The 18,816-nt window shown below is 46.4% G+C and overlaps 1 protein-coding gene across 1 annotated transcript in view; it reads right to left on the bottom strand.

The window, feature by feature from the left end:
* TBC1D8 (TBC1 domain family member 8) overlaps positions 1–16,384 on the bottom strand; it is a gene marked incomplete at its 5' end in the record, with an annotated part of 52,305 nt that extends 35,921 nt beyond the window's left edge. The window contains 2 exons of the mRNA XM_084279255.1: positions 2,577–2,732; positions 16,258–16,384. Of these exons, the coding sequence (XP_084135381.1) occupies positions 2,577–2,732; positions 16,258–16,384 (283 nt within the window). The remainder of the gene's footprint in view (positions 1–2,576; positions 2,733–16,257) is intronic.
* Positions 16,385–18,816: the final 2,432 nt, after the last annotated feature.

Below are 18,816 nucleotides of genomic sequence, written 5' to 3' on the forward strand. Positions count from 1 at the left end.
TCTCTCCCACAGGGGCTATTGCAATCTTTCCTGCCTCCTTTTACGTATCTCCAGGGGTTTCACTCAAATACTGAAAGATCTCTTTGCCCCTTTCACTTGGTCAAGTCAGCTCCATGGCTTTTCGGGTCCCTTCTTTATTTCTAATTCCTATTTCATGGCTTAAAGTCACCCAGTGACTTGACCCAAGCACTGACAATTGCTTCATTATTCCTCTTCCTGCGCTGATGGCTCTGCCCAACATTTTAGCCCACTCCTTACCTTCTTTGTGTGCCTGGGCCAAACGTGTATTTAGGTCTAACCACAGCCTCACTCATAATCTCTTTAAACCCACTTCTCCCCAGTCCTTTTTGCACTCTCTCTCCCACAAGCTACTTTACTTAACTGTCACTTGGGTTTCTGTTTTGCCCACAAGCTTTCTGAAAATAAATTTCTAAGCAGCTCCACACTAGGGCTGAGGTTAAGCTGTGGGGGTTTTTTGTTTGTTTGTTTTATTTTCCCTGTACTGGTGTAACATGATTAACCATCTGGATTAAAACATCTCTGCCAGAACAGCCGTGGTGGGCAGGGATCAGACTTCCTGGCAACCCCTGGAGATTTTTAGAAGACTGTAACACAGATATGACCCTCACGCAGATTTTATCATCTAAGCCTACAGCTCCTGGAACTGCCAGTGTACAATTAAAAAATGTCATTTTAATTAACTGCCTAATGACATGATGGCTATCCCTAATGAAGTTACTCCAGGAGACTGGAAGGGGTTCCTGGAGCTGCTCCTTGCCCTTGCTATACAGCAGGAACCCTAATTTGACTTGCTGCCCCTTCCAAATCCAGTAATAAAACTCCCAATGCCATGTTTGCAGGAAGCGTCTTACTCAGGGGCAGAGATATTATTCAGAAACAACTTCTGCCACCGTGGTTCTTTACTTCTGTGCATCTCTGGCAACCACAGATGTCCTACCCACACAGCATACAAAGCAGAGCCCTCTGCTTTCCACTCTGTTACTATAAATCTTGGGTTTTTTCAGAGCTGAGCATTTATTCAGAAGAGCCAAAGAGGATTCTAGAAAACATTAATCAAGTAAGTTTATCTCAGCAATATCCTTAACCATTCCAACCAGCCAAGTTTTTGATTTGACGACTCTTTAATATATAAAACCCAACTGAAAACTGTGGGAATAAGAGTGCAGCTAGCGCAAGGATTGACCCCAGAAAGGAGGATTACTCATATTCAAATGATCAAGAAGCTCATGATACAAAACTGACCTTCCTTTTCCAGTGAAAGCTACCTGGCTTTATGAGAGAACTCTTAACAGCATGAAGCTCTTAAATCTCTCCATAAGATGGCATTATTTAAATATAAAAGAATGGGGGTAGGGATCTAAAGTACAGTTGCAAAACCAAGAAAACTCAGCCACGACAAAAATAGCACAAAGAGACTTGACGCAAGCTTCTTCACACACATCTGGCACAGGGAAAAGATCCCAGTATTAACGGGGAACATGCAGAGGGGATCTCTGCTGAACCAAGGAAGAAATGCTGAATGAGCTTCTGTAAAGGATGGGTGCAAATATACAGAGTACTCCTTCCACTGAGATGGGTCATGTGTCAAACACCATCAACAATGTGTCAAAACATACACTGGCTAACTATTTCATGGCTTGATTGGAAAGGGAAGGGGCCTCCAACAATCATCCTATCCAACTTTCTGACCACTTGACCACTTAAGGGCTGACCGGCAGGTAAAACATATTATTTATGGCACTGTCAAATACCTCTGGCAGGCTTGGTGTGTCAACCAACTCTCTAGCAAGTGTTTGACCACCCTCTTGGTAAAGAAAGGCCTCTTAATATCAAGCCTGAACCTGCCAACACAGTTCCGAACCGTTCCCAAAGGAAAATCTCCTGTACATTTCAAAGCTAGGATTTTATAGACCAGAGCAGAAGGGATGAGAACAGCCCTGCAGGCTGGCCAAGCAAGAACAGGATGAAGGGAACAACTGCGTTCAGATGGCTGGTGCTGTGCCATGGCAAGGTTGCTACAATTCACACTGACACTACCTTCCTGAAGATTAGCAGAACCACCTCAAAAGGGATTAGTGTAAAACAGACCAGGCAATTAGACATTTCCCCCAGACAATTTTACTACCTCCTCAATCATGCAAATATTCCAGTTATGTTTCATAATAACCAAGTGTGACAAGACGTTTCATAGTAAACAAACAAAAGACTAAGCTGGTGAAAGACTACCCTAAGCAGCTCCTCCCTGTAAGGAGCTATTTACTACTGTAGGAAAAGATAGGCATACGATCAGAACCACACTACTTAGCATAAGACAGAAAATGAACACAGAACACCCCCACCTAAATAAGCTTTCTATAGAAACTTAATGTTCCTAGTTAACGCTTCTTTATCATCCCTCTCTGGGATTTTAACCAGAGGTTAATTTGGTTGTTAAAAAAGCTTTAGGCGACAGCTTTCCACGAACACATCACTAGCTGGGGTTACCTTGAGCTTCTCGGACATGCAGACACTGACCATGCTCAGAATCGGTTTGGGGTTTTTCATCTGTGACTCACCAATAGCTACGGCCCAGTAAACTTCTGATCCGTTCAATAACTCACCACATGCAATGGCAGAGTAAACCTGTGAGCCCGGAACTTGGAGTAAAATTCGAAACGGTGCGACGCGTGCGTTTGAGTCTAACACGGCATCCAGGGCGCCAACCAAGCGGCCTGCGAAGAAACAGGGTGGGAAAGAGAATCAGCACCAACTTTCACCCCTGCAGCCTGCAAGTCTTTTCACATCTAAAGCCGTAATGCAACGATAATGATTCTCCCCCCCTTTTATGCTGCAATTTACAGATGCTCCAAATGCGAAGGGCAGAGATTAGAAGATCAAAAGCATATCGAGTTCTTTGAGTTTCCGGTTTTGCCTCATATATATGTATATAATCACAAAGTTGAAGTGGAAGGACCTGAGGGCACCTTGGGAAGTTACCATTCCAGCCCCACTCTGAAGCTGGATAAACAGACCTCTGCCATATGTAGCATTTGTCTAACCTGTTCTTCAAAACCTCCCACAACCAAGAAGCAACAACTTTCCTGGCAAGCCTCTTCCACTGTTTTCATTAAGTATTCTTCCAGAGAACAAAAAACAAACAACCAAATAAACAAACTAACCACCACAATCTAAAATTTTCTTGCTGGAAATTAATCCTTCTCCCTGGAATACAGAGACAAATTGGCCACAGGTACTTCTGATGTTAATGCTCAACATATTAAAAAAGTTGTCCATCCTCTCATTATTTCTCTTTTTCTAAAGAAACCCCAACTGCCTCATCTCGTCCTTATGGGTCACAAGGGAAAATGGTTTTCAATTGGGAGTGGGTAGATTTAAACTGGATATTAGGGAGAAATGCTTCACTATAAGGGTGGTGAGGCATGGGAACAGGTTGGCCAGAGAAGCTGTGGCTGCCCCCACCCTGGCAGTGTTCAAGGCCATGCTGGATGGGGCCTTGGGCAGCCTGATCTAGTGAGAGGTGAACCTGCCCACAGCAAGGGGGGTGGAACTTGATGATCTTTAAGGGCCCCTCCAGCCCAAACCATCCTATGATTCTATGATTTTTCAAACAGCTCATTGTTCTTGAGTTTCAACTGGAATCTCTCCAGCTTATCTTTAAGCATGATACTCCAAACCAGACACGATACTCACTACCAGTTAAGGTCTCAGCCGTAAGAAAGAGGAGAAAAATCACTTCCTGTATCTTCTGTACAGACCAAAGTATCCAAGAAAGCTTGCAGCACTATCCCACTGTCAATTGGCACTTGACATAAACACAGGCAAACTCAGTTTGGTGCAAAAAAATTTGTGTAGATGTGGCATTCCAGGACATAAGTTGATATGGTGGCATTGGACAGATGTTTGGACTTGATAATCTTAAAGGTCTTTTCCAACCTTAAAGATTCTCTGATTCTCTGATTTTAACTGCTGCCCCCCTCTCCCCCCAAAAGACATTCCAGTCTGGAGGCCAGCTGGAGTTGCTGGTCTTCCCCATGAACCCCCTCCTCCAGTGGCAGAACTAAACTGTGCCTGGAAAAAAGCCATTCAAACGCATGATCTGCAAGTTGACTTGTTAAAATAGCTCAGAATTGGTTTACGGCGCTTACAAATCACAATTCAGGAGTAGCTACACATTCAATTCCCCTGTACCATACATCCTGCAAAGACACAACCTCTTACAGAGAGGGATGGCATAGTCAGGAATGGCTTGACCATGCTTGCTTCAGCCACTGGAGAATCTAGTAAGTTTTCTACAATACAACATTGTCCCTTTGCATATTTCATTTTTTTCCAACCTAGATGCCGTATTTACAGTTGCATTTGTGTTCCTTCACCATCAGTCCAGCATAAAGGGAACTATTTCCAGCCCCCAAAAGTTCTGCCTGCCCTGGTGCACCCCATGTGAAGTTTCTAAAACTGCATTCTCCAGGCCATCACCCAAGTGATTAATGGAAAGAAGAAAATGAGATGTATGAAGTCCTCATCTGAAATGCCTTCTCGCTTGGACAACAAACCACGACTAATTTATTTGAATATGGCACAACAAAGCAGCAGTGTGACCACTTTCTGGTCTAGGAGGTGTAAGCAGCTCACATGGAACAGCATCAAAAACCTTCCAAGAGCGAAGAAAATTACATCAATTACTTCCTCCTTGCATTCACCCACTGTGTTTTCAAAGCCAAGCAGAAGTTGGACACAGTATGTTTTAAAACAGTACGGTGAGATATTACTTGGCACCAGTTTGCTTCCAGTTTGCTCATGTGAAGATATTGCACTCATTTATTTCAAATGAAGACCTGAATTTGGAGGCCAGTAACGTGTAATATCAGAAAATGCTAAATGCTCTCCTGCCACTGCAAGAAAAAGACAAAAACCTGATCCAAGTATAAAAGGTAGCAAATTATCCATGCTTACAGGAAATAAAACGTCAACTTCAGTGTGCCGTCTTGAAACCAGCTGGATTAAAGCCAGTGAGATAGCATCAGATGATGCAGAGAACAAAAGCAGGGTTTAACTTTCAGATTTCAAAAGACTTGAGACATTACAAGAAAGAAAAAGAAGAGAAACTTAGGAAGTGCAGGGCATATTTTCCCCCAATGGCAGATCGAGGCGAAATATTTCATTTCACTAAAGTCATGGAAAAACGTCAATTAATGGTAAGTGCTACTGAAATCCCAAGAGAACACTTAATGAACATCTGATTTGTGAAATATGGTAGATTATTTTTTAACAGAAATCACAAAAGAAACACACATGAGCACAGAAGTAGCTGTAAAATTTTATTTTTACTTCTTGGCCGGTGCAAAATTAATTCCTTTTTCTGTTCCTGAATAACTAGCCAGAAAAACCAATTCCTCTTCTCACTGTTTACTTCTGCTTACAATTTCCATTTTGCTTACCAACAATTAAAAAAAAAATAGTTTCTTCCTTCAACTGTGCATAGGAAAAAAAAAAAAAACAACAAACAAAAAGCCACATGGCTCCCACGTATAAATTGCCCATAGCTAAAATATTAACTATGGGCAACAAAGAAGAGGCAGAACTAAAAATAAAATTTAAAAAAAAAAAGAGGGGGGGGTATCAGGATACCTGCCAGAATAAAGCCCAAGCATCCCAGAAGCACATCCCAGTTAGGGCTTCACAGGGGTGCAGCACCCCATGCCTCCATCACCCAGAGCCAGCGCTGTGGCTGATGTGGGTCCCACCCCTCTGATGGAGGGGGATGCTGGTGGTGGGATCGCTCCAAAATGGACATAAGGACAGCACAGGAGGGTGAGAATAAACACGAGTAGTGCTAAAGCAAAGGATGCCTAGGAGAGCATCAGCCTTGTTGGGCAGGGCCCTGTGACTGTGGTTTCACACCTGTACTTTCTGCAGAGGAGCAGCTGTGCACAAAGGTGACGCCTGAGCTCAGAAACATGAAGGAGACCGATAGAGGAAGACATGAAGGGGGGCAGGGAAGGAAACTGGTAAAAGTGTGTTTGCAGGGGCATGGAAAGGGTTCACCGCTAATAAATACACACACTTGAAACGGAAGTAGCATGACAATTACTAAAATTAGAGGCAATTATTTTCCAGGGTGAATTGCCTCATACCCATTTGGGGTAACTTTCGAATTCCAATGCTTGTGCTACGCTTCTCACTGAGGCATCAAAAAACAACCCACCTTAAAAATCCCTGAATAAAGAAACACATGAGAAATGTTAACACAGAACACAGATTTTGAAGTGTGCTTTGAAATGTGCCTAGCTTGGGAGCACCTTTCTAACCAAACAGCCTAATGGCCTGCTCCATGGAAGGGTCTCTCATAGAAGAGGGTCAGTTTATAAAATAAAGGAGTCTCTGGCTCATGACTGCATATAAATTATAAAAAGGGTCTCTGGCTCGCGTGTTGCGTGCCTTCAGTTAGGGCGCAGCTGACCTCTTCCCTATCTCAGGCAACAGTGAAACCATTTATACCTACCAGACAGGCAAATTTAAAAGGAAACAGAAGCAGAGGGCAAAAAGGGAGAGGAACTGCTATTGTGGTTTCCTTCCCAAAATTCTCATCGCTTTGGGTTTTGGTTTTGTTTTGGTTGGTTGGTTTTTACTCTGCCGGAGACAAGATTTTTCGGAGAAACATTAAATCCAGTGTACTCCTTCCCTTTAACAAGGTACTCCACCAATTTCTCATCCACTTTTTGACCTCCCAAGATGCGGAAGTATTTCAGGGAAGCAGTTAATTGTACAGTAACTGCACTAAGGATTGTGGCAAAGGTGGGTCTGCAAAGCCTTCTGCTACAGACTGCTGACAGAACATCGCAGGTTCCTCAAAAGATGCAAGTTTCTTCATGCAGAAAGAATGCTGTTCCCAAGCTAAAACTCACCAGCAAGTTTCAGGTGTAACATATACTTCTGACAAGTATGGGGGAGAGGACAGAAGAAGTGGAAAATGACACGCTTTTACTGAAACTACACATTTCTCCTCAACAAATCTGATTACTTTAGCTGGAAGGTTGATTTCAGGTATAACAAACACCTACCTATATTTTTTCAGAATTAAGTCTATAAAACAAATCCAGAAAACTCGGTACAAACCCCACACTGTACTTGGTAGCTTTTATTTCACTTCAACATCTGCTTTTGTGCATATTTTACTGCTCCAATGCCGGCAGTTGGAACATCTCAAAGTTAAACAAGACCATTATACTTCTTAATTATAATTTGCTGTGTTTTTTACCAAATGTACGTGTGTATTACAGATACAACACCACGAATAAACTCAAGTATAAAAATCAGCGAGGAACCACTTCAAATTCTGTGACAGGTAGGGAGTGCCTCCCTTTTACAGAGGTCAGTCTGTAACCACACGGGACGCAGACAGGACAACACGCACAAAGAACCCGTTGAGCGTTTCTTCGCAGAGAAGAGGAAAAAAAGTGAAGGGTATTTCATAATGATCGCGTTCTCAAATGAAGTATGACAAGCACACCACTCTTATCTTTCAAACACATGGCTCCATATACACCCCCCGGAAGGAAAAAAAAAGATCCCATTACAAGCCAGCCTGTGTCATGCTCGTAACTCATCTAGGAAAAGGAACATGTTTACAGTAAGTTAATCTAACACCAACTTCTACTAAACATACCGTATCAAACTAAAGAATGCAGGCTCCTTTCCCGGATGGGTGTTAATTATCCACACAGGACTTCAAAAAAAGGCTTCCACGCAGTACTTCGAACGTCTGAGACGCTGAGCAAGGGGTGAGTAAAGCTGAACTCAAACTAAAAACTGGAACTGAAAATGTTCTTTCCATCTTTTAGGACAATACTCAAGAGGCAGCCCAAGGCACTAAGGCCTGGCTTAACAGCACATGAAGTAAGACACCCTCTACACAGAGCAAGACGATTTCTTCTTACCTCCATCATATTTTAAAGGCCTTAAAGGGGAATTTTTCAGAACTACTCAAATGCCTTCCCATAAATGGGGAGGTCACTTCAGCAGCTAAGCCATGCTGCAAGGCAGAGGTACTTGGACTGATCGCTTGGGAGGCTGGGACCAGTAAATGAATAAAATCCTCACAAAAGGCAAAAGGCCGAAGCTCCCTGAGAGCTCGCTGCTGCTTCAGGCTGCTCCTCACTAGTTCTGCTCCTCCATCAGAAGGATGAGGGCTGAAAGAAAAACAAGCCCAGGAAGCAAAAGCAGCAAATAAAATCAATACTTTACCCAAAAGGAGACCTGGAAGGAGCTAACAGTACAGGTTGCTTCCCAATGGATGCAGCTTCACAAGGAGAGTTAACAGTGGCAAGAGGCACTCTAAGCTGCTCAGGCATGTGGATTGGGAGAAAAGAGCAAATCGAACAATTCAAGTGACTTTAAAAATAAAGTTGTTTTGTTTTTCATATCAGGACAGTGAAAATTAACTACCAGCTTCAGTAAAGCAGAATTAATCTTGGCTCTTTGAGGCAGAGAAGCACTCTGAATCCTAATTACACTTCTTCACTATGTTTCCTCCATCTCGCAATGATTTGCAAACAATTGGAGTCCACAATAGCCATGGCTGCAGCAATTAGCCGCGCTAGAGGAGGCAAACAATCTGGTTGAATGAGCAGCCCACCACCAGGCAGCAGAACAGAGAGGGACACGTGGATGTCCCCATTCCCGGTCCCACACCATCCCGCGTGCTCCAGCTGCAGCAGAAAGGTGGTTTTCACATCAACCGGGACACTAACTTGGCCTGCCAAAAGGGCACTCCCAATAGCAGGTGTTGCTCACCTGGCTCTGTGCAGCATCTCCAAAGATCTCCATAGGAGCAATGTTCCCACTGAGAGAGGGATGGGGGGGTTACAAAGCTGGTTCCCACGTGGCCTCAACCAGTTCACCACCTAGGAGCCTAACTGGTGACTGTATCTCAAGGTGAGACCCAGAGCTAAGACACACTGAAGACTACCTCAGTCCTGCCTTCATCCTTGACTGTCAGCCCAGCCAGAGAGTGCCACTCATCCCACCTGCACTGGGTGTTACAGGTCAGGGCAGAGGCTTTCAAGCTGCATTAGCATATGATACATCCCAGGACAGCAAGTAGGAAGACACTGCTGGCCAGCAGTGGCCCCCAGCATAAATGTCTGGAGATGTCTCTAGGTCTTTCGAATCATTTGGTTTGATTTCTATAAAAGTTCAAAACTCAGATGGTTAATAGGCTGTTACTTTCACTCACCCCCCCCACTAGAATCCATGTTTTTTCCTGGCTAAGAGCCCTATCAGTTACACAAGGCCACTAACGATGACGGCTCAACCTCTTGGCTTTACACTAGCCACGCTGTCCTTGCTGAATTCTGTAAAATTATATAAACAGGTCTTGATACAATACAGCACCTATTAAAGCACCTTACTAGGCTCCCCCCACCAAAAAATAAGTTGCAGAACTTATTTGGGTAAGCGCATAAGAAAAAGGATGAAGGAGGACTCCTCAAAGGGCTGAAGGAAGACTGTGTTTTCTTTGCAGTGATAAGAGCTCACCACATTTGAAGATAAACACATAAAACATTAGATTTCCACACGGAGAACTAATGCCCTAAGCATTTATTCATCCAGGGAAATATCAACATTCACGCCCTCACATTACTTCCCACATGGGTACTGCCAGATGATACACTGACAGTGGGTAAATTGAGTTTTGTTGGGTTTGGGATTTTTTAATCTGGCACATAGAAACAAATTGAAACAGGTCATTTAATCGTTATTCCTCAATCCCTGCACTCTGGGGAAGCTGGACATGAGAAACAAGGGGAATTTGGGCATTTCATGGAGGTCGGTGTGCCGTGACCCCCATTACTCCCGTACCCCTGGGTGTGATGCTGAGATCTTGCTCCAGCATCGGACCACCACGTGGGCAGGGAAAGGCCACACTGGGGAAGAGAGAAGCGAGCCAAGCTGTGCACCCACTCTCCCAGGATGGCAGAAGCAAAGACACAGCCCTGAGGCGCTGGTTGTTTCTCCTCATCCCGCTTCCCCACAGCCATTTCCCCAGGCGGGCGCTGCCGTGGCAAGACTCTCACAGCTGCTTATCTCCGTCCTCTGCCACAGGCCCAGGTCAGGCCGAGCCTATTTTTATAGCTCTGAAGGCCACAGAGCCAAATGCTTTAATTCTCACGTTGCAAACAAAAATACCTGAGATTATTTTCCACCTGAAAACAGACAAGAAGGTGGGACATGCAAACTGTGGCTGCAGTCCCATGGATTACCTGGATATAGGACACTACTTGGGGAAATAGAAAATTTTCTCACATTTTTGGTGGGTGCTATGAACAATGGTGAAGATAGTAATCTAGCATGACTTAAACTCTGCCATCACAGATTTCTTCAATTCTTTTATAAGATGTTTGTTAACGACGAGGGTGGTGAGGCCCTGGCCCAAGCCGCCCAGTGAAGCTGTAGCTGCCCCCTCCCTGGCAGGGTTTGAGGTCAGGTTGGATGGGGCTTTGGGCAGCCTGGGCTAGTGGAGGGTGTCCCTGCCCATGGCAGGGGGGTTGGAACTAAATGGGCTTTCAGGTCCCTTCCAACCCAAACCATTCCCTGATTTTCCTGCCTTTTTCTGTGCCATTTGGCCTCCACAAGAGGAAAATACAAAGCCATTGTAGCTGTTCCCTGGATTACAGTGCTGCACAAGCCAGTGAAGCAGACACCACCCTGACCCCTCTCCATGCCCACATACATCCTCACCGCTAACAACACTTCAACATGAGCACCTGTATTTTGTCTCACCCACCTCAGCTGTGCCTTAGGACCAAGTACCCCCCCAGAAAGACAAGCAGAGGGAGGCAGAGCAGCACACACAACTCAGGGGGTGTCTTGGATCGGGAATCAAGGTAGCTGGCTTTGCAGGTAGGAGTTCAGCCATCCTGCTCCTATCCCTTCTTCCAGCTCACACCTCCCAGCCAAATGCTCTGACAGAAAAGTCACCCACTTGGGAAAGATCTTGTAAGCATGCATTGTCCTCTAAAAAATGTTACAGTAAAATGAGGGGGGAAAAAGAGGGAGGGGGGAAAACCTGCTGATCTGAATTCCAGCTGTGGGCAAGGCTAGAAAGCATTTTGACAAGAGTCCAAGCTTTCAGAAAAGTATTTGGATTTCCCCCTCCCCTTGTGCAAGGCTTCAGAGAGCACTCTTCCTTAAGAAAACAAAACCATGAAGACAGTCTGCACTACCCATATCCTCTATTAACATCATGAGTGTGGCATCTTCCTCTCAGCAATCTGCTCCATTTAAAATAAAAGTGTTTTGCTGGGTTTTTTTTAACTAGAGTTCTGATTGAGATATTATCTATCAGTAACTTACTTAGGTATCTTAAGACAAAAATGGAGAGCCGTTTTGAAGACTGTATTGGGACAGATCTTTTAATACGCTAATCATTTTGCTTTCTACCTGTCCAAAAGGTAAAGGAGTTTACAGGGATACCCATTTGCATTCTCTATCAAAGTGTCCAAGTCTCCACCATGTATTTGACTCTTTCCTGCCACATAGTAATGAACACGGTCAATCTAGATGGATTCCCCATCCCAGTAGTGGGATCCCTCAACCTCTGTGGTCCCCTCGCTGTTTTTCTCTGAAACAGACTTTTTTTATGAAATTATTTAGCCAGACCTTGGGAGATGCACAAGGCTACTAAAAGGTAATGTATTTACAAAGACTACAGAACTGTTTGGATTGGAAAGCATGAAAGAATATGGGTTTTACTTTCCAGAAAAGGGTCATAGGGTTCATCACTAGCGATTTTTCTGTAGGTGTAAAAAATAAAATAAAATCCAGGTAAGGGGAAAATAAGGAGAGCAGTTATCGTGTAACTACTCAGATGTCATTGAATCATTGAATTGTAGGGGTTGGAAGGGACTTCAAGAGATCATTGAGTCCAACCCCCCTGCCAAAGCAGGTTCCTTAGGACATTCCCAAGAGGTGATCTATCACTCAGTTCAAAAGCTATCACCCTGAAAGAACTTAATTTAAAAGAAAACATAAAATCCAAAGATGGGAGTTTAATTCAATTGCTTGCATATAGCTCAAGGAAGTGTATTTATCATGCCTACCATACTTATTTTCATTAAATGAATTCAGATTTCTATACAGAGCACGCTTCTTTTGCCAATGTATTATATTTAAAGCTGTGAACCGTAAAGGTCTGTATGAGCTGAAGGAGAAATTAATTTCTTTTCAAAATGTTCATCCTCTGAAAGTTGCGAACCATGTAAGGCCACATCCAGCTTGGAAAGTGCCCTGAGCTGAAAATGGAGGCTGGAAGCATAGCAGGGGGAAATACAATAACTGAACTAAAACCACAGGTAAAACAGGAACAAAACCATAATCTTTTATTGATCTGTTTCAAGCACGAAGTTAAAGCAGGGCTGTATCTCAAAACGTAAAAAAAAACCCACTGCTGGAAACATGAGTTAATTTTAAAGTTTTATTTGACCTTATTTACAAAAAGAAAAATTTCTTAAGTGCTTTAAAGAATCCTAAGTAGGTTTTTATATACTACGAGTGTGCAATGTGAAGTACCATATAAACAGCAACTGCAAAGCTAGCTGCTTGGGAGGAGCGGAAGCCTACTCTCAGTCCAGTGCCCATGACAAAATCACTCCCAGCACCTCCCAGAACAAGCAGTTTTGTTGTCAAAATGCACAAAACCAAGCTAACCAAACAGGAAGGTGCCCGGAGCTTTCAACATCCCCTAATAAAAACCAAAGTAGTGCTTCACTTAAAGGCTAAAGCATCTTGCACTATCCTACCATGAAGCATTTGACAGTATTTTTGACGACTGATGACATTTCAAGCTTATCATTAATATGTAACCTCAGAACCAAAGATATCAGCAAGTATCAAACCCAGACAACTTTGACCTGTTAATCATGGCTACATCACAAGTCTTTCTGTATGGACAGCTAAAACGGAGGAGGGCAGAAACCAACAACCACAAAATGAACAGAAGCAACAGGAATTCCTGAGAATAATTTTTAAACAAATATCTATAACTTCAAATCAGTTTTAAAATTATTAGTTAAAAGCTGTAATTCCGTTTGCATATATTATTCCTGAAAACATTACCAATTCCCTTCCTAAGTTTCTGATCCAACAAAGCTCTCAAGTAAGATGGAGGTGAAGTGGCAAGATAAACATGTCATTGAAAAGAACATCCCTCAGGAAAAGAGAAATCAGAATGACACTGGTCAGGTAACGAAGAGTTAAACACAGCCTCCATCATTTTTTTGTGCCTGGTGCTTGCAAGCCCAGTGTGCATCCAGTAACTGCCCTGGGATGCAAATTAAATAACAGCAGTAAATACAGTCTCTCACAAACATCTGTTCAGAGTCTGACTGAAATACAATACTAAGGGAAAGAAATGTGGATTCAGAAGAAAAAGAGCTTTCTGTGAGAGATCTTCTCTAGTCCATCCTTCAGGAATTAAATCCACATAAAATATACCGTCCAGCTGTGCTAACTTCCTTTTACATAATGGATCAAATACTTTCATAAGGAGAGAAGTGTCCTAGAAGGAAAAAAACCCCACTCAAATACGAGAATGGGACCACAAAGTAGATGTCCTCACACTGCTCAGTGCAAACACCACACTGTAGCAACCCCCAAGGGCACCAGGGCAGCTCAGACATCGCACCCTTCCACCCCATTTAAAGCAGATTATGAGGCAGGTGATCCGCTGCCCCCTCTGCACTCTTCATAGATGAAATCGAGTCTTCTGGGGGTTTTATTCTGATGATCCCACACGGGTCTAACACAGCCTGAGGATACGCAGCCTTCTCTCTTCCTCCTCACCAGCAGAGCTACTGACTCTCTTTTACCATGGCACCTGCTTTCACGTAAAGGATCTCCACGTCCTTCAAACCCTTACCTCTCCATCAAATTCAACTGCAGTTGGCCAGGGCGCAAGTCACCAGAAGGAGAAGTAAACAGAGATGGATACTGTTGTCACATAAGCTTTGCTTCCCCAGCAAAACAAATAAAATCTTCTAATTTAGGGCTTTGCAGCTTGGTAGACCATACCCTGAAATCCAGTAATGCTTAAGTGCCCTTTGCATCCGTCGTTCTGGAAAAGGCAGGTACTAATCAAATGTCCTATAGAGATGTGAAGCAAGAATTGGGAGGTAAGCTTTCCACCAAAAGCAAAGCCCAAACGTTTCCCCATACTGGTCTCCATTTCACTCATCCCAAGAAAAATTAAGTTACTCATCAAAGTCCAGCTACGCTTAGTGCTCCCCCACACTTGTTTTTTGTTTACAGGACTCTGGTTTCCAAGCCCTTTTAAATACAAACATTTACGAATGGTTTAAGAGACTGTCAGAATTTACAGTTTCCCTTGGAAAATGTTGTTGGGAGACAGGAATGGCTTTCCTTTGCCAGCCAAAAGAGATTTATGCAAGCTCGTGCACTGGAGATTCAGCAAAATAATTCACCTGAAACTTAACCAGAGAGAAAAGCAGTTTGTTCAGTTTAAGCTTCCAAATTTCTACTGCGGAGGAAAGCTCAGGCACAAGGAGTTAACATTTGTGGATCTGAACCTCATGATTGTCCTGGACCTAAATCAAGCTGCTGTAAACAGCTATTTTTAACTCTGAAAATTAATCCACATCATCCTTACAATCACAAAAGAGTAGCCTATGACTTCCACGCAGGGGGCAGGGGAAACTGTGAGGGTAGGCGGCTGTTTGACAGCAAAACTACCATTAATCTTATCACACCTAGCATTTCATTAGTAATACGTTGATAACAGGGGATCCACCATGCCACAATTGAGCTGTGTGCTCCTTTATGACTCCACAGCTAGGACAAGCTCCGATTAGAAAAAAAGCAAAACAAAACAAAACAATCCCCGCCCCCCCCAAAAAAAAAACCAAAAACAAAACCAAACCAAACTAAACCCTTTAAATAAAATGCTGAAAACAGTATTTATCGACTGGCATGGGCCAGTGATCCAGGAGCAAAAGGTAAAAATGAATTATCAAACTTGGTAACGTAACTTCTCAAACCACCTAGAAAATACTGGGCTTGAAAATCACCTATTCCTTCAAATATACAAACCACTATTAAAAATTAGGATTTTTTAAAGGTACAGAACAGCCTCGTCTGCTTTTAAGTAAAAATTACGCTGTTAAGCTGGACTATTCCTCCAGAGCATCGGGGGTTTTTTTGTTTCAATTCAGTTGCTGATGTCTTTGAACCAAAAGTTTCGCCCCAAATCTGTGCTCGGTTACCCCCCAACGCGGACGCAGCCCGACGCAAAGTGCTCTGATCTCTGAACTGCTGCCAGGGCAGAGCGGGATCCGAGCTCCTCAGAAACCCCCTTCCCCCGGCGCAGCTGGAGAGTGCCAACGGACACACCGCGCCTCACCCGCAGGAGCCCGAGTGTCATTAGTAAGTCCGAACCCACCTCTCCACCACACCGAATTAACACACACACACCCCCACCCCCACCAGTGCAGTCACCGGCCGAAAGTCACAATTCCCACACGTGTTTATACAACTCCCATAAACGGGGGGACGAGCCTCAGCGCAGGTGGCGGCCGGCTTGCGGGGGGCAGAGGGGGTTCAGCCCAGCCGGGCTCCCCGCAGCAGCCTTCTCCCCCCTCGCTCCCCCGGCATCCCTCCAGCCCTCCACGGCCGAGCTCAGGGACCTTCGCCCGGTCCCCGCTCTGACTTCCGCGGGCTGCAGCCAGCCCTGTGCGGAGCGGGGCCGCCGCACCCGGCCCCCCGGGGGCTCCCGCCCCCCCCACCCAATCCAGTCAACTCCACTGGGCACCCGTGCGGCTCCTCCGCGCCGCGGCTCACGGGGGCCGCGCTCGCTTAAGGAAGCCATCGGGAAGGCGGAGAGGGGAAATAAAAGTGGCTGTAGCGGTGCGAAGGGCAACAGAAGCACGAAGCTGCTCCCGAGGCAACTCGGGGAGAACCGGAGCCGCCCCCACGGTCCGCGCCAGCCGCCCCCCGCCCTGTTTCGCGCTATGCCCCAGCCATGCCGAGCCAAGCCGCGTCGTACCGAGCCGGCCCGGCGAGGGGTCCCGCTGCGGGCCGAACAAAGAGGCCGCTCCCGCCTCCCGTAGCTCGCCCCGCCGGGGCGGACGTTAAGTTCCCGCGGGGCAGAGCAGAGAGAGGCACGGGTGCTCCACTGCCCGGCCCGGCCCGGGGCCCCGCCGAGCCCCCCGCGCCACCAGGTACCCGTGAAGCGGCCGCCGCCGTCCCCGTGGCCCCGACGCCGCTGCAGGATGAAGTAGCCGCTGCTCTTCTGCGTGACCCACAGCTTCAGGGCGTTTTTCAGCAGCACCTCCTCGGGCTTCAGCCACATCTTCCTCCGGCTCGGAGTCTCTCCTTCGTCTCCCCCCGAGCCCGCCTGCCCCCCCCGCCGCCCCGCACGGCTCCACGCCTCCCCGCACCGCACCGCGCCCGGCCGCCCGGGTCACATCGCCCCCCGCGGGCTGCGCGGCGCGGCGCCGGCTCCGGCTCCCTCCGCGCGGGCCCGGCCGCCGGGGAGGAGCAGAAGGCGGAGCCCGGGTGCGGGGCCGTCCTTCCCGCCGAGCCGGGGGCTTTGTGCGGCGGCGGCTGTCGCGATCCGTGCGGTATCGTGAAGGTTCGTGCTGCCGGGCAGCTACGGAGAAACGGGGGCAGGATGGGACACGGAGGGAGAGGAGGAGGTGGGGCGGTTCTCCCTCTCGGGGTCCCGTGCCGCCGCGACCCCCCGTACAGAGCCAGCACATCGGGGGTCCCCCGGCACCCCGGCGTCCTGGCGTATCCCCTGCCACCGGCTCCGCAGTCGGCCCGGGGAAGGCGCCCGCCGTTCTCCTTCCCAGCGGGCAGCGCCTGGCTCCGGCACCCAGCCCGTGTGGGCACGCTCGGCATGGCCCCGCAGGTGCGCACCCACACCCGGGGGGCTGCGTCTCACGGCCCCCGCGGGGAGCCGTCAGGGGTGGCGGGAAGGGAAGGGTGCCCTGGCTTCGGGAGGGTGCGGGGGGAGCGCGGCTTTCCCGCTTTCTGCTAGATCCCAGCTTCAGGCGTGAGCCCACAGCTATTTACTTCAGTGTTCCGATGCCGGAGCTTGGAACTTCGCATCTCAGCTGAAAAGTCGGAATCTAAATTTTACTGGTTTGGGTTGGTTAGGTTGGCGGGGGTGGGGGGGGGAGGGGGGAGAAGGGTCAGGGGGCATGTATTTAAGAAATAATCAGGCGCTGCTTGTGGTTGAGCTGTCGGTAGGATAGTTTGCGGACCTTCACCTATGGCTCCCACTACAGCACCTTACCTTGGTAATCCTCCGACCCTGGGCTCTCAGGAGTTCTCATTAACCCAGGTTGCCATTCAAAACATGACCAGCGTGCTTCCCCTCAGCCACGTTCCGCCTCCGATTAACAACAAGCACTAAATTAATTCTTTACAACCACCGCAGCAGCAAGCTGCTAAACCCTGAACGCTCTTCCTTTGGGTTAAAGACCCCATTTCGCTGTGGCTTAAACCAGGTACTTGTAATTTGGGTAAAAACCCCCTCTTTGCAGAGGAGAAAGACTCACCCTTCCAGCCATTGTTTAGCGAGTGGTGAACTCTTTGAAAGGGACGTGATGCTGCAGTGTGCTGCTTAGCATGGCCAGCCGGAATTAGTGACTGGGATTTGGAAGGTGCCCATGTGGACTGGTTTCCAGCTGCCAGTGGGAATATTAAGCAGGGAAAATTCTGTACTCAGCTGCAATCTTGTCAACAGATCTCCCCATTCCTTACAATTTTGGTGTAAAGCGATGATTTCGTTTCCGTACGTAGAAGAGCAAAGCAAGCACTCCGAGCCTGCCACTTGTCTGGTACAAAAATAAAAGCTGTTAAAAGGAGGAGATGACAGACAACCACACAACTCTGTTTAAAAATTAATGTGAGTGTAAGAAGGAGTTATTTTAAATGCTCTTTCAGGATAAGAATAGCTTGGAGGTTCCCCTGCCCCCGAAACAATCCTGAAGACCTGCAAGTCTTGGAAGTTCAAATGCTCATTGAAGTGAGATGGTGAATATTTTTCTCCCTTCTGCAACTATTTGAATATAAATTTCTGTCAATGGTTTTGGAAGGTTTTTTTACATCCAGCTTTGCTTTTTGGGCAGACTGGTCAAAGACGTGATCGAGAAGTGGACCAAGTGGATCGCTGACCTTTGAGGCGCTTCTGAGCTCCAAAGTTAGCTAAAGAGTAAAGCAGTTGATTTCAAGATGAGTGTCATGCACGCTTGCCTTTGTTAATCAAGTCTTGAGACATGCTTCTGGTTGAACCCTACCAACACTACTCCTTAAAAGTCAGGGGCTTCAGAACTGCTCCAAGGACGGCCCAACAAGCATTCCATCCACATAGTATCGTACGTAAGCTTTCTAAATAAGTGGCTTCTCCGACACATGGAATCAGTGGAAGTAACTTAGCAAAGAGCTTCTGACAAATGGCTTCAGGGGGGAAAGGAGGTGGATGGGAGGAGGGAAAACTGATCCAGGATGACAGAGTAAAACAAAGTATGTTGTAATATATATTGTAATTAACACTTCACATCTACAAATGTAGGAGTATATACCTCTCTCATTGCACCCAGCATTCCCTGACACCAGGAGGAGGCTGCAGAGAGGCACATGCTGCCAAAATGCCCGTGAGTTTTAGGATACACCCCTCCTCTCTCTCCTGTCCCTCTGGGCATCTCCTTTCCCACAGAAGTCATCAGGACACAAACACCCGCCAGAGCCACTTTGAGCGGGAAGCTGTTTGGCCTG

Source organism: Gallinula chloropus, assembly GCF_964237585.1.
Source record: "Gallinula chloropus genome assembly, chromosome: 1".
Taxonomy (NCBI): Eukaryota; Metazoa; Chordata; class Aves; order Gruiformes; family Rallidae; genus Gallinula; species Gallinula chloropus.